This window comes from Loxodonta africana, chromosome 4 (genome assembly GCF_030014295.1).
Source record: "Loxodonta africana isolate mLoxAfr1 chromosome 4, mLoxAfr1.hap2, whole genome shotgun sequence".
Lineage (NCBI taxonomy): Eukaryota > Metazoa > Chordata > Mammalia > Proboscidea > Elephantidae > Loxodonta > Loxodonta africana.
In genome coordinates, this window is record NC_087345.1 from 11,906,806 (window position 1) to 11,932,467 (window position 25,662).

The 25,662-nt window shown below is 43.6% G+C and overlaps 1 protein-coding gene and 1 non-coding gene across 3 annotated transcripts in view; both read right to left on the bottom strand.

Moving 5' to 3' along the window:
- Positions 1-18,529, bottom strand: part of EP300 (E1A binding protein p300) — an 82,569-nt gene extending 64,040 nt beyond the window's left edge. For both annotated transcript variants that reach the window (XM_064283462.1, XM_003419747.3), the window contains exon 1: positions 17,906-18,529. In XM_064283462.1, coding sequence (XP_064139532.1) covers positions 17,906-17,999 — 94 coding nt within the window. In that variant the 5' untranslated portion in view covers positions 18,000-18,529. The remainder of the gene's footprint in view (positions 1-17,905) is intronic.
- Positions 18,530-25,135: 6,606 nt separating this feature from the next.
- Positions 25,136-25,240, bottom strand: LOC111747612 (small nucleolar RNA SNORA76). The gene has a single exon (XR_002783595.1). It is a non-coding gene; the product is annotated as a small nucleolar RNA SNORA76 (small nucleolar RNA).
- Between the last annotated feature and the right edge of the window lie 422 nt (positions 25,241-25,662).

Consider the following 25,662-nt stretch of genomic DNA (forward strand, 5'->3'; position numbering starts at 1 on the left):
ACCATGCACTGCCAGAAGAATGAACAAATTTGTCTTAGAAGAAGTCAGAATTCTCATTAGAAGCGTGGACAGTGAGACTTCATCTTGCTTACTTTGGACATGTTATGAGGAGGGACCAGTCCCTGGAGACGGACATCAGGCTTGGTAAGGTAGAGGGATCAGTAAAAAAGAGGAAGACCCTCAATGAGATGGAATGATACAGGGGCTGCAACAATGGGTTCAAAACAAACCAACAATTGTGATGATGGTACAGCACCAGCGAGTGTTTCATTCCGTTGTGTATGATAGGGTCACTATGATGGCACCTAACAATTTATCTGACGTTTTGTGATGGTTGTGTGTCAGTCACGGCTAGGCCGTAATTCTCAGTGGTTCGGCACATATATGTAATTATCCTCCATTTTGTGATCTGATGTGTACAGCCAATGAGTTGAAAGACAATCAGCTACCTTGGGGGTGTGGCCTGCATCCTATATCTATGGATGTTACCACAAAGCTCTTTCTGGATCTTGCATCCAACTCGTCAACCTCTGACCTCTGGTTCTTCAGACATGAGCCAGCACAGATTCTTCATTCAATGTTTCAACGCGAGAGGTCAGAAAAGGATCTAACAGTTTATTTGGTTGGTGTGCTGAAACATGGATTAAGCAGTGGACTATACTAATCAAGCTGAAATGCCAGACCTGCCTTGGTATACTGTAGAAGTATCCAAAGGCTAACCAAAATTGGTATGTTAAGAGTGGATTTATTAGGTTGGACCCAGACATCCATCCACAGAGTGCCCAGAGGACATATCTTCACAACGGTGAGGAACAAATTGGTGAAGGAAGCCCCAGTACCCCTGAAGACTACTGTGATTGCAATTTTATGTAAGTCAGATTTGACAGTTGGAACTGCTCTGACTGAATCAAAACACCTAACTATAATGGAAGGAGCCCTGGTAGTGCAGTAGTTAAAGCGACTGACTGCTAACTGAAAGGTCAGTGGTTTGAAACCACCAGCAGCTTTGCAGGAGAAAGATGTGGCAGCCTGCTTCCGCAGACATTTACAGCCTTGGAAAACCTATGGGGTCGTTAAGAATCGGAACTGACTCGACAGTAGTGGGTTTGGTTTTTGGGTTAACTACAATGTGGCTGATTGGATCTCCTGGTGGGAGGGTTAAGTGTTGGCACTTAATTGCCAAGGACAAGGTGCATATGGTTGCTGTAATGGAAAGCAGGTTCAAAGCAGTAATCGAATAGTCTGACTCGTGTGGACTTACGGTGTTGACTACTTGGTCACGTTGTCCCTAGGAGCGAAATACGTAGGAAATCTACCAAGTATTTACTTGATCTGTACAAGCAGGAGAATTCAAGTGAATGGCAGTCTACCTAGAATTGTCAGAACGGTCATGGCCCCTCAATCAATCCCCAGACTTGAGCCAGTTACAGACCTACAACCCCTTGAATGAAGGGAAGGACAAGTCCCCTTGAGGAAGGACCCAGCTACACTGTCAAAAATTTATACTGTTAATCTTTCTCCCATCCTTCCCCAAAGAGATCTACGGCCTTTTATCAGAGTGACTGCTCATTGGGGGAAAAGAAATAATCGGACTTTTTGGAGATTACTACACAGGCTCTGAACTGACGCCAATTACACGACACTGATTCTATTGAACTGGGAATTGAGAACGCTACCAGGCCACTTTGGGCTTCTCATGCCTTTGGATCACTAGGCAAAGAAGGCAGTTTAACGTATTGGCTGGTGTGAATGATACTGATTACCAGGAGGAAATCGGACTGATATTACATAACGGACGTAAAGAAGAGTATGCCTAGACTACAGGAGATCCCTCAGGACGTCTGTTACTACTACGATGCCCTGTAATTAAAGCCAATGGAAAACTATAGCAACCCAATTCTGATATGACAACTAATGGCCATAACCCTTCAGTTTTGAGGGTTTGGGTCACCCCACCAGGCAAAGAACCACGACTAGCTGAGGTGCTTGCTGAGGGCGAAGAGAAAACGTAATGGGTGGCAGAAGAAAGTAGTTCTAAACACCAGCTATGACCATGTGTATGTGTGCATGCATATACATCTCTCAAATCTTTTTCTTCCCTCCCTCATTCCATTACTTATTATAAAATATAAGATATAAACGGGACCAGTGTGTTTTTGGTTGTACGTGTGATGGCTGTATCATGTTAGGTGCAAGTATGACTATATTTTGTCTTTATTTAGAGATTATAAGGAGCTTTGTACTGGTGCCAAGTTGATAATGGGTGGACAGTGATGGTTAAGGCTGTCAACCTGGCTAGGCCACGATTCTCAGTGGTTTGGCAGATATTATGTAATCACCCTCCATTTTGTGATGTGTGCAGCAATCAGCTGAAAGCCAATCAGTTTCCTTGGGGGTGTGGCCTGTATCTAATAGCTATGGATGTTCTGGCAAAGCTCTCTGGATCCTGCACCCGACTCATAATCCTCTGACCTCTGGTTCTTGGGACGCGAGCCAGCTGCTTTCTCTCTGCCCTGCGTATCTTGGGAGTCATCAGTTCCTGCAACACTGTGAACCAGCAGCCTTCTGCCTGACGCCTGACCCACCTACCAGCCTCCACAAATGCGTGAGCCACCTCCTTGAGGTAAATCTCTATATACGTGTAGGTACGCGCTTCACTGGTTTTGCTCCTCTAGAGAACTCAGCCTAAGAAAGCTTTCGACGAATTCTGCTGCTGCATTCCCATCAGCGGTCATCAGTCACCTTCACGTTATACAGCAAAAAACGTTGTTTGAAGCGCTTGCACCACCCAGAGCCAGCACTCACCTCAAAATGCCTTTTCTTTAAGCATCTCAAACAAGCTTTGTGCCTTAGCAGTGATCGTCAACGTACTGAGAGGAATTAGCTCTTTCGTTTGATTCTCAGTGTATGTCATTAACAATCTATCCACATCTGATATAGGTTCCTCTCACAATTTCGTTAGCCCTGTAGCTTTCAGCAGAGCCAATCATCCAACAGATTGGAGAATTTCTTCTTTGTTTTTGAGGATTGCCATTATTGTCAAGTGTGACATGCCTAAATCCTCTATGTCCTGTTGTCTGATCAGGATTTCTGAACTCTATTATAACCAAACGGGGCAGAGAAAAGAATCCTACCAAATCATCTAGTACAATGGTTCCCAAGTTTACCTGGAGGCAGAACAGCATGGGGTGAAGAGGAACTGGGAGAATGAGAGTTCATCTTCCTCAGACCTTTGGCACTTTACCCCTCTCAGGAAGCGCCTAAGTTTGAAAACTACTAATTCTTTCACTTTACAGATACAGCAACTGAAGCTAACACTGACTTCCCCTAGATAATACAACTCTGTTTTTGGATATGGAATCTATTAAAGTCCCCTGGATCCCAGGCCAATGTTCTTTCTATGTGAGGAACCTACAAGACTTCATTTTTAGCAGTTTTTTTTAGATTATTGAACATTATGAGGACTGTGACTACTATAACTTTTCTGAAAATTTTAAACTGCTATTTTTTTTTTTTAATAGAAATTAAAGTAGTATTTCCAGAGTAAGAAAAACTACCCAAACTCTTAGTCAATTCTATACTGGTACAGTTTAGAGTACTAAAGTGCAAAAACCTAGTATGTGGACTTTATTTTGGTCACCAAATTTCCATCCTTTTCCTGTTAGATATTTCTGCAAGGGCTTCCCAGAAAAAAAACGTGCTAACAGATTCACAAGCAGTGAACTGAACAGCATATTATAAACAGGTTACTTAAACATGAGATTATGTCTTTAGCCGAAGTTTATTATAAACAGTAAATGAAATCCAGTGGTCCAAAACTAGAAAAGTAGGCCCCAAACAAAAAGCGATATGTATGAAGAGACAATAAAAAAATTAAGTGTCATAATTTCCACAAATCCTCGCTGAGCTGAGGGCCTTAACACCAACAAGCCTGAATTTTATGCCTTTATCACTAAGCTCCTCAGGTTCTTCCTTCCCTCTCCTTCAAGGAGGGGGCGGAAAATCAAGCTCCAAATCTCCTTCTCAGGCCCCCTTCTCAACTTGACCTGCAGAGGGATTAGATCAGTTCAGATGAATTCAATAAATACAAGAAACAATCTAGAGGGTTCCGTAATATAATAGTTTAGATTTTTATTCTGGGGAGAAAATTGATTTACTGAAAGATTTTTAAGAAGAATTATGATATGGACAAACCAGGGCTTCAAACTGGCTCTGCCTGGTTCAGTAATGGCTAAGGAAGTATCACCACAATAGACCTGGATTTTTAATATTACCATGAACTGGAAAGACAGCCAAAATGGGAAAAATTACAGGTCAAAGCCCTGCTAGAAACTCAATCTCTCTTTCAGAGAACAAGGGCAGCATGTAAGTTCCACTGCAACCAAATCTCTTGCCCTTGGATTTTGAGCACAGTTTGAAGCAGCGCTGCCCCGCTCAAAAGATGGCAGCCAACCATGCCACTTAGAATGTGTATCACTCTTCTACAGTTCTGCCAATAATCCAATCCCACGTGTCGGGCTCCTGAAACGGCTCCCTATACCTCTTCTGAGTCTTCCATCCTAGGGTTTCGACCTGTAATTTTTCCTGTTCCAGGTACCATGCCAAATCTGCCGAACTGTAAAACTTTGTGTCTGTCCCTGTTTCGCTTTGTCTGCTGTGACTGAATAGGTTCGAAGCCCTGGAACAAACTTGCATTTAACAGAGACTGCTCGGGTCAACAGGATGAAGACTGAGTTGGACAGGGACAAGTCTGGAGTGCAGGAGAGTGCTTAGGGGGCTACTGCGGGAGAAATAATGAAAGACACAGATTACAGATGAAGTACTAACCGGGCAGAGGTGTCAAAAAAGCACAATCTGAAGAATTCATCTCAGACTGCAGACAAGAGGGTTACAGAAAAGACAAAGACAACATATAAGTTTCTGGCTTGGACAACCAAAGGGTATAGAGGTGGGGTTATCTAGAGAGGCAGAGGAAAACATAAGGATATGAAAGAAAAGTCACTGTTGGGATACCTATGTGGAGATGTCCAGTGGGTACCTCATTAATGACAGTTCTGGAGCATCAAGAGAAGGTCTGCATAAAGGAATTATGAGTCACAGAAGGAGTTAAAACTGACCAGATGGTATTTATGAGGCAAAACAAGAAAGACCCACAGAAGGGACCACAGGTAACACTAGTATTTAAGGGACAGTGATCTATAAGGATTTTAACCAGCAAAGGATGCTGAAGCCCAACACCCTCAGCCTTATCCTCCCAGGAATACTGACCTGGAGACTAAAAGGTTCCAGGAAGGAAACCGTCACTGGTGCTCCACGCTCCCGAGAGAGCCCACTAAGTGTGGGTTAACAGGAGATAACGAGGGATCGGAGGAGTCCTGGTGGCACAACCATTAAGCACTTGGCTGCTAGATGAAAGGTCGGTGGTTTGAACCCACCAGCCGCTCTACTAACAAATCTACAACAATTCTTTCTGTATTTTCTGTTATACCCCCTGTTCTGATACTCCAGTCACTAGTAGGACATTTGTCTTTATAGAGTCCCACATAATTAGGTTTTTCTCATTTAAAATTCTTTTATCTGAGTTTTCCTGAAATAAGTTGGTGTCAAGTCCCTTATCTTCAGTCTCACTAAATTCTAACTTCCATTGCCTCAATTCTGGTGATCTGCACCTGTGAAGACTTCAGGCTAAGAAACCCTACGTGGCAGTCCTACGGTGTCCTACAGGGCCACTGGGGGCTGAAATTGACTCGAAAGCCCTCAACAACGAATAATCAGAGTAAGGGCAGCTTCAGTGGAGTTGCAAGGGCAAAATCCAGACTTCAGTGGACTGAGAAGTAGGAGATAAGAAAGTAAAACACAGTGAGTATTTTTTCTAGATAATAAGGTAAGCTCTTGATTTTTAATTTGCTTACATCCCCCCATTTCTTCCAATCAGAAATTTAAAAACCTGAAACTTATTCCATTACCTCTAATCTATGACAAATATTGCAAAACAGTATCACAAATGACTGTTGAAATGAATCAACTCACACCATCTCCAGTAAGATGTTTCCTATTTAGTTCCTAAAATATCAACCGATCAACATCAGCAGCAGCCACTTCTACCAAGCAAACAGTTTACTGACAAGTTCCCACATGCAAAATGAGTATGAGTACACGTAAAATGTTTCTTCATCTACGTGTACATTCAGTTCAAATACAGTGATGCAAAATCTGACCAACAGATTTAAATCTAATTTGAAAGTTTAGCAGAACATGAGGTTTATCCAATGAACTGTGTGTTAGCAATGAGACAATTTAAACAAAAACAACTGAGTTTAGATTAAACATGGCAAACAAGTACTGAGTTAAAGCATACTTTATTACATGCTGATTCTGTAGGTCACTCTTCACGTCTTCTATATTGCTTGTGGTCCTCACAGCAATTTTAACAAAATAATCCCTTTAAAAATACATACTCAGCTTACTTAGCCTTTCTAAAAGTCAAAAGATCAAGATAATTCCATGATACACGAGAAATTAGATAAGTATTACCCCACAAAATACATAACGAAAGCAGAGCCTTCAAATTTAGGACGATCACCACTGTAATCTCAAATATTATACTGTGAGCATAAATAAGAAACTTTTTTTTTTTTTAACAGTTACTTAACTGGATGCAAAATATAAGTTGAAATGATTCTGGTTCAAAATCAAGTTCCAATGCACAATAATACCTCTTCTAGTTACGTTTTTTCACTGAGGATGCTCAAACATTATTTGTTGACTAAATAGGCTTATTTTCATACTTTAGGTAATCTGAAGTTAAATTAGCTCAGTTCTGCTCTTGAACTATGTATGGCCAGTAAGCAAAATACCTACACTAATTAACGTATTTTAAAATGAGCCAATTCTCAAGTATCCGTTTAGAAGACAAAATCCACCCATTGCTTCTCTTCCCTTCGGCTAGCTTACTCTGCAGCATTAAAATGCTTTTAAAAAGAACAGGCATCCACAGATCTCAAAACCTTCATTTCTTTCATCTAACCCAGTGGTGATGTCAGAGGATAAGTAGGAGGCTACACAGGTGAAGAGTAGAGAGACGGGACAGGACGTGTGGAAAACCTTAAAAAAAAAAAAAAAAAACAAAACCCAGTGCCGTCAAGTCAATTCCAACTCATAGCGATCCCTACAGGATGGAGAAGAACTGGCCCATAGGGTTTCCAAGGAGCGCCTGGTGGATTCAATCTGCTGACCTTTTGGTTAGCAGCTGTAGCTCTTAACCACTATGCCACCAGGGTTCCCAAACAACCTAAAGATGGGGGAGAAGCCTGGGCAGTTCAGCAACTGAAAGAAACTTAAAGTAGGGGCCACAAAGTGAGTGAAGGCTCAGGCTGACGAGGTGGGCAGAGATTAGAACACTCAGAGCCCTAGTCCAGGTTAGGGATTAGAGATTTAAAAAAAAAGACGATGATTAAAAAACAAATCTACATCACTTTAACCCTTCTAATTTTGGTCTAATTAACTGTGAAGCTATCTGTAAAAATGATGTGGCAGAGCTGTCTCACCTCCTAGCTTCGGCGGGGGGCGGGGGGACGGGACAAGACGAGACGGGACAGGACGAGAATCACCATCAGCATCAGCCCAAGCAAGGCTGAGTCTTATGAAGCTGAGGGCAGACACAGCTCTTCTCTCCAACTTTTTTAACCAATTCTGACACGAGCTGCCCCTCCCATGGCACTCTCTTCTTCTCTACTGGGTTCGATGCTGGGTTGCAACGGCCACACAGAATTCACAGGCAATACTTACGATTATGGGGTTTATTAGGGAAGTAACAGGTTACAATTTAGGATTAGGAACGACCCAGATACAGTTCATTGGTCAGGACAGCTTCTTGGCCATGCCCACAGGCAGGCCTCTCCTTGGTCTCCAGCCTCTGCCCTGCTTGGGCAAATTTTACAAAGCTCTTTAGTTCCCCTGAGAAGTGCCCAGAGGCATCCCACTCTGTCAGGAAGCTTCGGCCCAAAGGCACTCAGCTCTCTATCTAGCTCAGTGGGTCAGCAAGCCTAGCTCCGCCAACAAGTACCCAGAAGCACCCCACTCTGCCTGCAAGCCCCCTGCCTAAAAGTGCTCAACTTTCTCCTTGTGTAGGCCAGGAAGCCCACCATGCTTTCTCCTGCTGATCTCCTGGTCCTGCTGCTGCTGCTTGTCACCATTTCTCACCGTCTCCAATGTTACAGTGCTCTCTCTCTCTGTCTCCTGGGTATAGGTGGTTTTCAGTGCAGGGATCCTGGGTTTAAAGGATGCATCCCACTCCTAACTCTTCCTTCTTGGTCATAGTGAGGTCTCCCTCTGCTCTGGGATTGGTTCTCCCTTAAGCCTAGCGGGACAGCAAACCTGACCAATCCCCCCATTAGGGTTCCATGGATCTTATTTGCATTATCAGCACGCTGTCCAATCCCGCCAGTGGGCCACAAGCATCTTATTTGCATAGTCCCACCTAATCATTTGGTGGGAGTTACAAGACCATATAAAAGGGATCCATCACACCACACTATTAATCCCACAAAGATCTGTTCTTATTAGCTTGGGATGCTCCTACTCTTCTATTAACTCAGTTGTTCAGAGTGCTTAAAAAAACACGAAATTTTAAAACACTGCAGCCTTTAAAATGAGGCAATTTTGCATATCAGATTAAAACAACTTTCCTAAACTCCATTCAGTAGATTATTTTAAAAATAGTATTTTAATACTCTGTAGATGGAGCAGAATTAATCTAATCATAGAAAAACCCCACCTTTCAAGGAGAGAAAGATGGACAAACAAAATACATACCCATGCTGGACAGACAGATAGGTAAGACTCCTAAAACTTTCTAAAGCAACTAGAAAACAACTTGTGAGTTTTATACCAGTCTGGATAGAAGATGATAACCGATATTAAATTATTCAGCATCACAAAGCTATGCAGGCTGGCAGCTGCTGAATTTTGAAATCTAATATATTCAAAGGGCAAAAAGGCAAGTAAATTTCCCAAAATATGCACTCTTAACGTTGCCTGCAATCATGACTCAAAATGTGGACCTATACTTTGGGAAGACATTGGCTTGAAGTTTATTCTTAAACCCCAACACATTTAAGCTAGGTCTCAAAATTTAAAGAGATGGGGGTCATAACAGATCATGAATGTGACCTGGGACCCACTTTTAGAGGTTTTACATTGACTGCCTCGTTCTTTATCCACTTATTAGCATAGTAATGCATCTTGGTGTGGAATTAACTACAAGATGGGGACATTTATTTATTTAAAATCCTTAAGAATCAACTCAATAACCAAACCCATTGCTGTTGAGCCAATTTCAACTTATAGCAACTCCACAGGACAGAGTAGAACTGCCCCACAGGGTTTCCAAGGAGCACCTGGTAGATTCGAACTGCCGACCTTTTGGTTAGCAGCCGAACTCTCAACCACTATGCCACCAGAGCTCAACAACATGTTTATATTAAACTTGAATTGCATGCCAACTTAACAACTACTGAGCACATCTTGATTTAGGGCAGTGGCAACAATCTTGTGAGAAGCTTTGCAGTGAGACTACTATTTGTTTGCTTGACCAGCGTTTGTATAAGGAAATACCTATAGGTAATTCCAGATGGAGAAGCTATCATAACATCCCAGAAAAAAAACCTAAAAATTGCATCTCTGTAAAGAGCAAAGGGGAGTGTGAATGGCTTCTCAGTTGGCAGCTCTTACATTTCCTACATTTATGACAACTGGCAAACAAAATCTGGACCTTCCTTCTAAGGCGAACGATAAGCTCATTTCAAGAGATAAAGGACACATTCCTGGTCTTCCTGTCACTTAGGTTCTCTCCCTGTAAATGATCCTGTAAAGCGACCCCAGAATTAATTTTACCTCTGACCATGTCACTCTCCTGCTCCTAAAATCTTTCTCCTGATAAAATAAACATCAAATGATATTTACATATTTCTGTAATAGGACTCCAACGTCCTTTTCCATCTATCTCCCAGGAAAACACGCCGGCACACAGTCTATCTTCCAGCTACGTTAGACAACTGCTTGTATTTGTTCCACCCGAAATACTCCTCCAAACTTTCCTACTTCTAAGAAAAGGAAATTTACCTTCAGGGCCCCATTCGAATACACATTTTCTCTGTGAAGTTTTCCCCAATTCTCCAAGCCCACCCTGTCAGAGATAATGCCTAACCTCTGCCATTATCCAGAACATTTTTAAAACTTTGATCAGAGTATTCTTTTTAATGGAGTCAATACATGTAACAAAACATTTGCCATTTTAACATTTTATACATGTACAATTCAGTAACATTATGTTCATCATGTTGTTCAACCGTCACCATTAACCATTTCCAAATTTTTCTATCACCCCTAGCAGAAGCTCAGTGTCCCCCTAAGTGATGAACCTTCCCTCCCCTCTCCCTCCCCACCTGCACCTGGTAACCACTAACTTTGATCTTTATACAATTGCCTATTCTAGATATTTCACATATGTAATATCATTCAATACATGACCTTTTGTCACTAACTTATTTCACGCAGCATAATGTTTTCAAAGTTCATCCATGTTGTAGTTTGCATCAGGACTTCATTTCTCTTTATGGCTGAGTAATATTCCACTGTGTGTATGTACCACACGCTGTTTATCCACTCATCTTCTGATGGACTTTAGGCTGTTTCTACCTTTTGGCTATTGTGAACAGTGCTGCAATGAACATCAGTATACAGGTAGAATGTACCTTACAGGAGAATTGTGTGTGCATGTGAATCAACCCCACCAGATGCTAAACGCTTTGAGAGGAGAAAGGGTATCTTGATTCATTTTTACATTCCAAGTGCCTAACACCTGGTAGGTTTTCAATGTTTGCTGGCTAACAGGAGATAAAGGCAAACCAAATGAAAACAGTGGCTACACTTCATTCAGGAGACCCACACAACTTTAACTGTTTCAGGACTGGTGGTATATACAGCTACCACTTACTTTTTGTGCCTCTGGGCTTCATCAGGAAGCTGCTGTCCCACTGACAGTATGGTGCTGATGGTAGGCAGGGCCCTATGTAACAGTTTAAACCGGAAAACACAGGTGTGTGCCGGAAATTACTGTTTTTACAGGGAATCGTATGAGGTGGTGCTGAATCATTCCATTTTTGGTAGGAAAAACATGAATTTTGAAAAAAGTTTTTTTGGGGGGTAATTTTCATTTGGTACAAATATGTACCTCTGAGCTCCAAGTGTGATTTGCAGAATGAGACATAAAACAAAAACCATTATCACCTCCCAAAAATTCAAACAAACTCAATGATTCGGCAAGCCTTTCATTACTGAAAACACATAGAATAAAAAATTAAAAAAGAAAAAACAACTGGCTTACGAAGGGGTTAAAATGTCTTAAAATTTAGCTCATTGCCACCCCCCCCAACAACACACAGAAAAAACACTTCTTTTCTACGTTCTCTATCTTAATGAATGGCATCGTCACCTAGTCAGCCTCCCATCTTACTACCCAAGATCTAATCAATCACCAAGTTCTGTCAATCACAGACTTTCCCTCAAATCTTTCCACTTCTTTCTTCTAATCCAGGCCACCCTCACTTCAACTGGAATCCTGAAACAGCCATCTCACTGGTCTCCTGGCCGCCATATTTCTCCTGCTCCCTTCCAGCCTAGTCTTCACTTCGATCTTTCAACTGAGGTATAATGCTGCCTCATCCATTTAAAACACCTAAAGTGGAAAGTCTAAGCTCCCCAAAGCAATGTCAGTTCTGAATGAGTGGCCCTTTGCTCTCCTTTATAGTCATATTTCTTGCCATCTCCCCAGCTGTACGGAATTAACAGGTTCCCTGAACAGGCCATATTCCTTGACTCACTTCTACTAACCCCCTTATCCTTCAGATCTCAAGATCAGACTCCAATTCCTCAAGCCAGGCTCCAGAACTAATCACTAGATTAGATGCCCCTGTACACTGACTGTATTTTCCAATTACAGTGCTGGTTACACCAGACTTGTTGGATGTCGATTTTCTCCCTTTATCTATAAACTTTAGGAAGGAAGCGACGTCTGTCTGGATTATCAGAGTATTCCCTGTACTGAGGATAAGTGCCTAGCATACAGAAAACACTGGCCCAATACAGGACAGCTGCTAGCTTATCAACTCCTCTCTAAGCCAGTGTTTTTCAAACTGTGGATCATAAGCCAGAGATGGTTCATGAAATCAATACATTAAGTCACAACCAGCACTTTAAAATAAATGAATTGCAATAGAAAATATCAGAGTACATATAAGTAATGTGGGTACTGTTTGCTCACTTGTGCAGTCTCTGGTTCTACACATAAACTGTAGTCCTTACTTGGATGTGGTCAAAAAAGTTTTGAAAGGTACTGCACTACTCCTGGAGCCCTGGTGGCTCAGTGTTTAAGAGCTTGTTCCAAAAGGTCAGCAGTTTGAAGCCAACAGCTGCTCCCTGGAAACCCTATGGGGCAGTTCTACTCTGTCCTATTGGGTCACTAAAAGTTGGAATCAACCTGACGGCAACTTTTTTTTTTTTTTTTGGCACTACTCCTGCTTTCCTCCATCCTCCTTCATAAGAGAAGTTCTTTTATGAGCAGGCAAGCAATAAAATATAGAAAAAATAGCATCCAACTACAAAATTTAGCAAAATGCTATTCCTATTCTTCTTTCTGAGCACCTCCAATGAGAACAATCTGCTTTCTGATTTCTCATCATGCCTTACCTGCTTGCTCAGCTACATATACAAGACACCCTGCGTGACAGTATATATAATACTTTTATTCTTATTTTAATCTCTGCTCCCATATTCTTTTGTACTCACCCCCAAACTTTGTGCTTAGATGGCTGGTATACAGGCTAACTCTGCACCATAAGCCTTACTTTCAACTTTACTCTCTCAACTTCATGCACTCGGCTTTCTCTTCATCTCTCCTACCCATAAAAAAAAACTCCAGCAACAACAACAGATGACTGCTTTCCTTCCAGTATACTTACCAGTAATGTTAAAAATAGTTATTAATGAACACATACTACGCAGCAGCAGGCACTATCCTAAGCATTTTATGAAGAGAATTCTCAGTATGCCTTACAAAAGCCTTAAACAGATACTACAGGTGAGGAAGCTGAGACAGGCTAAAATAACTGGCCCAAGGTTCACAGTTAACAACGGCAGGTCTGAGATACAACCTCGAACAGTCTGACTCCAAAATTCATACTCTTAACCACTCACTTTCCCCCAGCAATTTCTACTTTATCTTCTCTCTCACACTTTAACTAAATTACTCCTCCTGGCATTAAAAAGAAATAAAAAAGATCTACATTAAATACACATACGCAAATACCTCAAGACAGTAATCACTACTTATTCTTTTAAACCTCTTTGTTCGATACTGAATAGAACTGAGCAATTTCAGGAAAAAAAAATTACCACCCATCACGTGAAAAAAAATCACCTGCTAAGTTAATGTTGGAAACCCTGGTGGTGTGGTGGTTAAGTGCTATGGCTGCTAACCAAAAGGTCGGCAGTTCAAACCCACCAGCCGCTCTTTGGAAACTCTATGGGGCAGTTCTACCCTGTCCTATAATAGGGTCGCTATGAGTCAGAATTGACTAGATGGCAATGGGTTTGGTTTTTGGAAATTAACGTTTTAAAATTTTTACATTTGGTATAACATAAATTTCATTTGCCCATTAATTTTACTAATGTTTCCCACATTCAAAAAATTCAATTTCAAAAATCCTCAATGGAAGAAATCCTAAAATTGGACAAATACACAGAAGAATTACGTCTTATTTTTTCATTGTTAGGTGTATGAATTGGAAGAACAAGTCCTGAACTGTTTTTATAAATACGCCAGAAAGAAGTATTTTACACTCCCACTTGTATCTGCAACATTCTTCCCACTCTTTTTTCCTTTCCTATTCACCACTTAATATCCTTACAAACACCACTTAAGCATTAATTTTCAACTCCTTGTTTCATTTTCCCCCCTTTTTATACTAAAGAGGAGGTAGACAAGTAGAGTAAAACTGAGAGAAAACGACAAAAGGCAACCAAGACAGGAACCCTCTTCTCCCTTCTCTCCGTCATCCATTCAATGGACACACCACCTCATTTCTGAACTCTGCAATACAGTCTAAACTCCAGCTAAAAGACGTCACCCCAATTACAACACATACACGATTTACAACGTAAAAAAAGTCACTCTACCTCACCACCTACCGCAGATAATCCTCTTGAAGCCCTATAAATTAACTCACAGGGTCCTCAAGAATAAGCAATGGCCCAAGTAGTTCAAGACACTCAGTAAAATGTTTTGCAATTTAATACTGAGATCCAGCAATACCTCACTGAACCAAGGAGCCACATCTCAAAGACTCTAGAAGCAGAATTAATGTAAACACTCATACCTGAGAAATAAGATTAAAATGCCGTATCACACAGGTTTAAGAGCTGAAAAAAGAGTGGCCTCCAACCAAAACGTTTTGGTTACGCTGCTGAACCGCTAATATCCGATGGTATCTCGAGAAAGTATAACTAACATTTAAGAATTCTTGCCACTTTTCTACTGTGTATATTAATCTAGTTGTCAACCTGCCACTAAAAATCCAAGTACATTTTATTCTCTGCTCTGTGCCTTTGAAATGAAAAATAAAAATAGGCATAAAAGCCAAGCCAATCCTGACATGTTGTAGGGCCACAAAACTGTACCAAGACCCGAAGGATCTTTTCCCTACTTCACACGCCAGGCCCTAACACTGTAAGCCACCTTTCCGGAGTTGTTCTTTAAGTGCGGACGGCATGAAGCATTCGCCAAGCAGTGACAGAACATGTTCACTGAACAATTAAGGTAACGTTAATATCCTTTTCGTTTCTATCGCTCAAGGTTATTAAGAACAGGATAATCCAGGACTTACCTATTACTACCTCTTCTGGTCAATAATTTTACAAATAAATGGGTTTTATCATCTTTTGGAGTGGAAAGGGTAGGACAAAGTTATTTCGTTTAACAAATAATTTGTTTTGCCTTAACCATACCAAATTAAACTGTAAATGTGGAACCAGGAGCATATAGGTGCAAAACCTAAAGTCTCTCTTCCTCCCCCATCCCAAAGCATAACACCCGAACTTAATTCAAGCTATCTGACTCAACCTAGAAATTTCTTAGAAGAATCTTTAAGTATTAAATATCATTTTTATTCTGCATCAGTACCTAACCAGAAGTTGGGATTTAAACGCTGATTTGTTTTGTAACCCTTTAGCATGTCAGCCCAACCGGATTCCAGTTTTCTTTCCTACAGAACTGGCGTGTTCAACACTCTTAGAAGGTTCAAAAATCGCAAGCCTTCATTGTTCTTTAAAAAAGTTTCTGGAGCCTAGGATTTTTGCCTTATTTTCACCAGTTCTAGATGAAAACCACAGTCAGTACCAAAGAACAGCTTTCTTTCACATTTATGAAAAATCCAGGTGACAACTCAAAAGTCAAAACGTAGAAGGTATGTCTGAAATTTAGAGTTTTAAAAAGTGAAGTACCTCCATTAAAAGTTGCCTGCAAACTTACTACTACACACTGCTGTATACACACACACAAAAAAAACTGTAACAGTGCCCGACTTGAAATAAGTTCACGGAGGGACAGTATTGTCTCTCTAGTCACCTCTCCCCCAACAAAAACCCCAAACTGGTTTGTATCCTGAAGAATTCCTGTAACAGAATTCTTCAGAACAGAGAAAAATAATAACTCTCACTACGAAATTTAGAGAAAAATAAATAACATTAAGATAAACTGTTAGTGCTAATTGTGACTGAATTAGTCTCAATGTTAAGGGTTTATTTCTTATTACAAAAATAATTTTTTATAATAAAAAAGCCATTTCATACACTCAGAACTCCTACATATTCCAAGTAACAGAAGGGTTTTTATGTATTAGCCAGGTGAGTGAGACGTACATGTCCAAGTACACAGTGCAGGGAGAATGCAATAGTGCACCTGAAGAGAAGTTTTGAACATCAGAGCACATCCTTCCTTTTGGGGCTTGCATTTACTCCAAGACTAAACTGCTCAATCAGGACTCATCGAAAATAAAGCAAAGTTTACCCCTACACTATCCCAAAGTCACTTAGCCAACTCCAATGTAAAATCCATGACCACATCACACAAAAATGGAAAATGACTAAAGAGATAACGCAAAAATCTACATGTGAAAATATGTCTAAAGGTGGTCTAAAAAATCCTTCTAAATGACACTTTAGTAAGTTGCAACGAGAAACTCTGTATGTGTGTACGTATAAAAATTCGGGGCAGGGGGAGGGAGGCTTAAAAAAAAAAAAAATCCCTGAAGACTACAGAAACTTCAGGGCATAAGAACAGAACAAAGTTCATGCAGCGCCAATGTTACAAGCCTTAGGTAAAGGAACTCTGCATGATTCCTACTTAAAAAACAAAACAAAACTGCAGGTTATCCTAAACTTGTCATATAGCATCTTTCTCCGAAGAGCAAAGAAACTCAAAGCATTTGCCATTTCCTCACATTTTCACTCCTGGAAATGCAGCCTCGTAAGAAACATGCTCTGGAAGTTCTCTACAAACTCAAAGGGTACATTTAACTCCATTATGCATTCTCACTGGCAGATGGAGGGATGACGTTGAGCCTGTTCTGGGGAGTTTTTAAAGAGATGCTCCGTAGTAAGGGGAACATCTTGTGGACTGTCAGATGGCCAGCCATTCTCCCTCTTCATTATCCTGGCATCTCAAACAACTACGGCAGTGAACGGGAAGGCCGGTGACCATCAGGACAGCACCACGAAACTAGCTGTGAGAAGGGAGAGAACGGGGCGATGGGCAGACAAGTGTTCCTGAATCCTCACGACAAAAGACTAGTTCACAACTGAGTAAAGAATTTGCAGGGCTTTCAAACTAAAATCTCAATCTCTGAATATGCTTAAAAGGTTGAAAAAAAAAAAGAGAGAATACGAACAACCCCCCGCCCCCAGGCCCAAACCTCATTTTTCACTTTTGTACAATCGGTTCATGTTTGTTGCAGATTGGGACTCTTTCAACTTCTACCCTTGATTTCCAGGTACATAACTCCACAAAATCCTTTATTTTTTTTCTTTCCCCCCAAAAGAGAAAGTGAATACAAACTGCAAAAATATCTCTGTTCCTCCCAAGTGAGGAAACCCAGAGTTTCAGACATTTTGGCCTCGCAACAAAAAAATGGGAGATGTAAAATGAACTGCGCTCCATATTGACTCTCAGAGCAAAAAGAAAAAACAAAACAAAAAAACCCTAAGAATAGTAGGTCAGACCAATTTTTGTTAAACCTCTCGTTAAACGTAAAATCCAAAATCGTACACACAAAAATTAAAAATTAAAAGAAACCACGATTTTTCACGCCCTAATCCTCCGCAGAAAATCTTTCTGCAAAGGAGAGGAAATCTTGAAGAGTGGAAAGTAGAGGAAACAGAATGAGTGCAACCAAGGAGAAAGGATTCGCGATTTCTCATTTAACACCATCAAAAAAAAAAAAATTAAAACTAAAATCCGGGGGAAAAAAAAAAAAAGCCCTTGCACACAAATGCGCTGGCATTTCCCCAAACTAAAACTGCATGGGCGCTACAATAAAGGCCATTTCTCTACAGCACCCACTTCCGAGCTCTAATTCCAGAACACACATCGATAGCACAGAGTGTTGCAACGAATGGATTAGGAGGCAAAGAAAATGGTAGGGCTCCCGGCCGCCTCCGACCAGCTCATTCAGATAGATACCTCTGCGACGGACTCGGGCCAAGAGGCAGGCTACCAGGGCGAGAGAGAAAGGAAGCAAAGATGGAAGAAGAAAGGTGCGAGGGGCCGGGGAAGGCCGGGCCCGAGACTAACCTGTGCTGTCGCTGGCCGACGCCGACAGGGCCGGGGACGAGAGTTTAGGCCGCTTGGCTGAAGGCGGCCCCGGTTCCACCACATTCTCGGCCATTTTTAATTCTTTCGGAGATACAAGCGAGGAAAAGGCGAATCCTCGGGAAATCTCTTCTTCGGCCCGGGGCCCCCGCCCCGCTCCCTGGGGTGGGACTGGGGGGCTCGGCCGGCACCCGAAGGGGTGGGGGAAGTTCCTTTTTCTCTCCGCCGGCTCGCGGCGGCCGAAGAGGGATGTGGACTCGACAGAAAAGGTAGGGGCAAGTGCGAGGGGCCGGGCCTGGGCCCAGCCCGCAGGAGGCGCAGAGCACGAAGCCGCCGAGCGCGTCCGCCGCGGCCGACTCCCGAGAACGCGCGGCTCTACAGGCGCAGTCCCCGGCCCGCCACGGCCGGCCCCTGCCCCGCCGAGGTCTCTCGGAGCGCCGCCGCCATCAGCCTCTTCCTCCTCGGCGCTGTCCTCCTCCTTCTCATCGCCACAAGGAGGCGGGGGCGAAAGGGGGGGAGAGGAGGAGGCGACGCGAGACACTCACCTCCTCCCGGTGCCCCCTCCCGGGCCTGCGCCCCCACCCTCCGAGCCCTCCTCCCGCCGCCGCGCTCCGCGTCGCCGCCGCCGCCGCCGCACCGGCCCCTAATGGCCGCACAGAGCCCGCCCGAGCCGAGAGCCAGGCTGGCGCCACCGCCTCACATCGCGCGGCGGGCGCTGGCGGCCGGGCGGCGGAGGCGCAGCTAGGACGCCGGCGCTGAGCCGCCGGCGCAGAGAGCCGAGGGGGCCGGGCCGAGCAGCGGCGCTCGCCCGCCCCGACGCGGAACCCACCGAGGAGGCCCGCTCCGGAGGGCGGCGCAGGCGGCCTCTCCTCGCGCCGCGCTCGCCTCCTTTGCCCTCCCTTCCCGCGGAAAATAAATAAATACGGCCGGGGCCGGGAGCGCCCGCCCCCCGAGGCTCCACTCGGGCCGCCCTAGGCGGCGGGCGAAGGCGCCGCGGGGCGCGGGGTTATGTAATGGTCCCCCCTAGGCGTCGACGCCGGCCCGGCTCCCGGCCGCGGTGGGGGTGTGTGCGGGCAGGAGGGGGCGAGGGGTCGCCCAGGCCGTGCGCCCCGGGCCCCCTGCCACTGTCTCGACCCTGTCGCCTCTCTCCGGCCCGGCTCCCTTCCGCACTCTCTGGCTCCCGCAGCTCGCACTCAGCCCGGCGTCCTCCTTGCCCACTCTCGCCCGCTCCCTCTCGCCCTCTCTCCCCCCTAGCCTAGCACACAAACAAGATGGCGGCTGTTGTTTCTTCCCTCTGCCGAATCCTCCTTACGGGCTAGCGGTAGCAGCGGCGCCGGAAATGAGCCAAGGGAGGGGGTGAAAAAAGGGGCGGGGCGGGGCCCGGGAGGGAGGGGCGAGGGGCGGGGCCTAGGCCCTAGAGGCTCACACAATGGGGGAAGAGGAGCCGGGGGCGGGGTCAGTTCCAATCACGGGACCCGCCCAGGGCCTCAACGCGCTTGGCGCTTCCGCAAACTCCCCCGGCGTCACCCGGTGGCTCCCTTTAAAGGGGAGGATTTTAAGGGGGGGGTGGGGGAAAGAGGGCGAACTCGGAATCTATTTTCGGTCGGTGGACAGTTACGGGGGAAGGTGCCTGGGTTGGGTCTGTGCGTAGGAACCGGTGGGAACCAGGAGTGACGGAGCCCAGGAGTTACGCCAGGGAAGGCGCCAAGTCATCGCACAGGTGGCTTAATAGGAGCGCCCATGGGGATGGCCCTGCTCCCTGGGCCCGTGAGCGGCCAGTCGGCCTTACCTCCCTTGAATCCACCAAGCAAGAGCGTACCCTGCTACCCGGTATTCCGGGCCATACACCCAGTGCGTCCGCACTCTCCTCCATCACCTGTCCGGAGGGGAGCAGTTCACATCCCAAAATCACACTGATGCGGGGTGCTTTCCATTTTCTCTCTGTATCCCCCCCTCCTTCTTTTTTGCAACGAGGATATATTATATTGATAATCAGCAGAAATCACAGCAGTAAAAGGATGTTTTAGGACCAGACGCAAATTCATTTCTTCTCCAGCACGTGTCCACACGCCCCTACTAGGCAACAGTCTTCCTCGGAATCTTAAGTTATTTTTCTGAATACGCCTGGTACCTGAGGAAGTTTCGGGGTACTTCTTTCCACCCACTCCCAATTAAAAAAAAAAAAAAAAAGACTAGCTTAATAAAAGAACACATTTGATTTAGGCAGTGTCTTAAAGATAATGCAATTCTATAAAAAAGCAAAAATGTAGTAATGGAACGATGCGGGAAATGGGTGAATATGAGTAAAGAAAATGTGGTGTGTGTGACCGAACAATTTTGCAGCCAAGGGATGCACGCACAGTTTCACATTCCTACACAATACAGGGTCGCCGTGTTTCACCTTGGGGAAATTGGTCCTTGAGGAAGCGGCAAGATTTGTAAGTGGCCTCAAGGGAACCCCTAAACCATTATCTACCAAGATGATGCTTAAAAGCTTTTTCTAATCTTTCAAATTTCATGCTCTTTAGTCGGCATTTTCATACTATTCGGTTTACTTTTGTTTTGGTGTGTGTGTGGTTTTTGTTTGTTTGATTTTTAAATGAATGAGGGTGAAAATGAATAAGAACCTAGGAAGGAAAATTCTAAGGGAGCAACTCACATTACCCCACAAGAATGAATTCTATGATGTGACATCCAGGCCTCAATCGCCCAAGTTGTAGTGAAAAGCAGACAAATGAAGAAGGATAGCATCCTCTTTACCTTAAAGTTGTTTCCAGATGGATCCGACATATAGGGGTAAGGTCAAAACTGGCTTTCTGGAATGATTCGGTTATTTTCAACAGTTTAAACCCACATTCATGGTGAAGAGCACAGAGGAAAAATGTGGATGCCTGGAAACTTGGCTCACCTGGTTTTGTTTTGTTTTTAATTTTTTTTTGTGCTTTAAGTGAAAGTTTACAAATCAAGTCAGTCTCTCATACAAAATTTTACATACACCTTGCTATATACTCCTGGAAAACCCTGGTGGCGTAGCGGTTAAGTGCTATGGCTGCTAACCAAAGGGTTGGCAGGTCAGATCCGCCAGGCACTCCTTAGAAACTCTATGGGGCAGTTCTACTCTGTCCTATGGGGTTGCTGTGAGTCGGAATCTACTGGAGGGCACTGGGTTTGGTTTTTGTTTTTTTTTTTTAATATACTCCTAGCTGCTCTCCCCCTAACGAGACAGCACACTCCTCCTCCCTACCCTGTATTCCCTGTGTCCATTCAGCCAGTTCCTGTCCCCCTCTGCCTTCTCATCTCCTCCCTAGAGAGGAGCTGCCCACATAGTCTCATGTGTCTACTTGAGCCAAGAAGCTCACTCCCCACCAGTATCATTTTCTGTCTTATAGTCCAGTCCAATCCCTGTCTGAAGAGTTGGCTTTGGGAATTCACCTGGTTTTTTGAAGAGTTTCTGACCTTAGGAAAAAGATTTGCCTAGTTTTGCAGAGGATCCAACTTGAGTCTAAATAGCATTCAAACGTTTGGTCGCCCTGGCCAAACTGTGAGTGGGTACAAGAACGTGCTTAAGGAGACCTGAGTAATATCACAGGAGAAAATTCTGCTAAAAGAAGGAGTCAAGGGCCACGGACCTGGCCAGGAGGGAAGGCTCCTCTCTACATGGGAACTAGGATGAATGCTGCCTCTCTCCCTGGGATTTGTTCCTCTGGCCCTTTACCCTGAAGTCAGCCATGTTGGAAGTGGCTGGGGAAATAAGGATCACATGAATGCAATCAGTATGAGACTTTAGATGTCTTTTAAAAAGTAGAGTTGAATCATCACCCTGGATTATATATTTGATGTTGTCGTTGTTAGGTGCCATCAAGTTGGTTCTGACTTACAGCAACCATATGTACAATAAAATGAAACAGTACCGGGTCCTTCGCCACCCTCTCAATCCTTGCTATGCGTGGGCCCATTGTTGCGGCCACTGTGTCAATCCGTCTCATTGAGGGGCTTCCTCTTTTTCACTACCCTCTACTTTACCAAACATGATGTCCTTTTCCAGGGACTGGTCACTCCTGACCGCATGTCGAAAGTAAGTGAGACAAAGTCTCAGTATCCTTGCTTCTAAGGAGCATTCTGGCTTTACTTCTTCCGAGACAGACTTGTCTGTTCTTGCAGTCCATGCTATATTCAATATCCTTTGCCAACACCATAATTCAAAGGCATCGTTTCTTCTTCGATATTCCTTATTCACTGTCCAGCTTTCTCATGCGTATAAGGCAACTGAAAATATCATGGCTTGTGTCAAGTGCACCTTAGTCTTCAAAGTGACAACTTGGTTTTTAACACTTTAAAGAGGTCTTTTGCATCAGATTTGCCCAATGCAATATGTCGTTTGATTTCTCAACTGTTGTTTCCATGGGCATTGATTATGGATCCAAGTAAAATGAAATCCTTGACAACTTCAATCTTTTCTCTGTTTATCATGATGCTTATTGGTCCAGTTGTGTGAATTTTTGTTTTCTTTTTTTTTATGTTGAGATGTAATCCATAATGAAGGCTGTAGTCTTTGATCTTCATCAGTAGGTACTTCAAGTCCTCTTCACTTTCAGCAAGCAAGGTTGTGTCATCTGCATACACGGGTCTTTAATGAGTCTTCCTCCAATCCTGATGCCTTGTTTTTCTTCATATAGTCCAGCTTCTCGGATCATATATTTGCTCAGCATAACAGATTGAATAAGTATGGTGAAATGATACAACCCTAACCACAGCTTTCCTGATCCCAAACCACACAGTATCCTCTTGTTCTGTTCAAACAACTGCCTTTTGGTCTATATCCAGATTCCACATGAGCACAATTAAGTGTTCTGAAATTCCCATTCTTCCCAATATTATCCAAAATTTGTTATGATCCACACAGTCGAATGCCTTTGCATAATCAATAAAACACAGGTAAGCATCCTTCTGGTATTCTCTGCTTTCAGTCAGGATCCATCTGACATCAGCAGTGATATCCCTGGTTCTACATCCTCTTCTGAATCCAGTTTGAAGTTCTGGCAGCTCCCTGTCCACGTACTGTTGCAACTGCTTTTGAATGATCTTCAGCAAAATTTTACTTATGTGTGATATTAACGATAAAAAAAAAACACTGTTCAATAATTTCTGCATTCTGTTGGATCACCTTTCTTTGGAATGGGGCACAAATATGGATCTCTTCCAGTCAGTTGGCCAAGTAGCTGTCTTCCAAATTTCTTGACAGAAGCTAGTGAGTGCTTCTAGTGCTATGTTGGTTTGTTGAAACATCTCAAGTGGTATTTCCCATTGTTTTTCCCAATGCCTTCAGTTCAGCTTGGACTTCTTCCTTCAATACCAGTGGTCCTTGATCATACGCTAGCTCCTGAAATGGTTGAATGTTGACTGATTCTTTTTGGCATAGTGACTCTGTGTATTCCTTCCATCTTTTTTTTTTTTTTTTTGCCAAGACCTTTATTTCATTTTTAAAAAATAAAATTATAGGGTTGAAAGAAGTCTTTGGAGAGTTGCTTCTCACTCTTTTAAACTTGGAAGAATCCTTCTCTGAATTGCAGTCAAAATTCTTCAGACAATTTTTCACACACACTTCTTAGCCCATAGCTTGATATAGGCTTCGTTAAATTTCTGGAAACTTCCAGTGTTCTCCTTTATAGTAAGGAAGCTCACCTGCCATTTTAAGCTTAAAAAGCAAAATGTTTGGTGTTTCGGGACAGCGGTGAGCATGGAACACTTGGAGACTGTCTCTTGGGGGGAAGTCATGGTGTTCCTTGGTTTGATTCATATTCCTCCCTCCCCCCACTCTTCCTCTGGGCTGGAACCTTCTATCCACTCTTCTAGCCCCCTACCTCCACGTAGATTAATTGGCCCAAAGCTTTAAACACTTGCATGACGTAGTATTCAAATAAGCAGTTTGTCCTGCATGGTAGTTTTTGTAAATAGGTTGTGGCTACAACTTGGCCAGATGAGTTAAACTCATCAAGCAGCTCAAGACCGAAACCACCTCCTGCCAAGTACCCCATGGCCCTAAGAAACTGGTCAAGGCCAAAGCCCTGAGTCTCATCCCCACCCCACTTTCAAGCAAAGGCCATCCCACACAGTGTTTAACTGAAACTGCATGTCTCTCTTCTCCGTTAAAGGATGACGGCTCCAGACAGACAGTGAGGTTGTAGCAAGCCCTTGTGGTTTGGCAGTTATGATGTAGTTTGGCAGTTATGATGTAGTCTGGCAGTTATGTGATGGTGTAATTTGGCAGCTATCTAATGATGTAATCAACTCCATAATGAGATCTGCTGTGAGCAGTGAATCAATTGAAAGGGAGCTTTGTTGGGGGTGTGGCCTGCCTCCAGTATATAAATGGATATTCCAGCAAGGCTCTCAGTCTAGATCCTGCATCTGGCTTGTCATCATCTGACCTCTGGTTCTTGAGACTTGACACTTACCTGCCGATCTTGGGATTTGTTAGCCTCTGCAGCCTGTGAGCCAGTGGTCTGCTGTTGACCTGCCGATCTTGGGTTCCTCAGCCCCTGCAGGTACATGAGTCAGGAGAGGCCTGCAGCCTTATGCCTGATCCACGAACTTGGGACTTAGCAGCCTCTACAACCACGTGAGTCATTTCTTTGAGCTAAATCTCTCTCTCTCTCTATTTCTATGTTAAAAAGCAAAGTTGTCACCTTGGAGACTAAGGTGTGCCTGACCCAATCCATGGTGTTTTTAATCTCTTTATATGCATGGGAAAGCTGGACAATAAATTAAGAAGACTGAAGAAGAATTGACACCTTTGAATTACGGTGTTGGTGAAGAATATTGAATACATTACCAAAAGAACAAAAATATCTGTCGTGGAAGAAGTACAACCAGAATGCTCCTTAGAAGCAAGGATGGTAATGAAAATGATGCAGGACCAGGCAGTGTTTCATTCTGTCGTACATAGGGTCGCTATGAGTCAGAATCAACTTGATGGCACCTAACGACAACATATCTATATATGTACACATGGGCTTCACTGGTTTTGCTTCTCTAGGGAAAGGAGAACAGAGGAATGTCAGGGGCACACACACAGGGCACAATAGGTAGCAAAGCCTACTATAGCCACCTGTTTCTGTAGGACATTTCAGCTCTGGGTTTGAGGGTTGAGGCCTAAGTCGCAAACCCCCGGGCAACTTCGCACCCCAGGTAACCTGCTTGGACTGCCAGCCATTGTGTTGCTCATGGTTAAAAGGGCCACCCACCTTGCAGGGGATTGGCGGCTTCAGTTATTTGAGAGCACATGCTCTGGTGTTGCAGCTTAACCCCCAGCACCGCTGTGGGGTCTTCCATCTTCTTTTGATGCTTACTGCTGTAATTCAATGTTTTGTCCATAGAATCTTTCAATATTCAAGCTTTCAAATTATATGTAACCAAATCAAATTAAAATTTAATCAATTGTAGGGCATTAAATGTAGGTTAAGGATGCCTTCAGAACTACCGTATGACTCAGCAATTCCACTCCTAGGCATATACCCGAGAGACCTCAAAGCAACAACGTGAGCAGACACATGTACACCAATGCTCGCTGCAGCACTATTTGCAATAGCCAAAAAGTGGAAACAACCTAAGTACGTATCGGTGGATAAATGGATAAACAAAATGTAGTGTATCCATACAATGGAATAGTACTCAGCTGTAAGGATGAACAAAGTCTGATCCAAACTACAATATGGACAGAACTCGAAAGCCTCATGCTC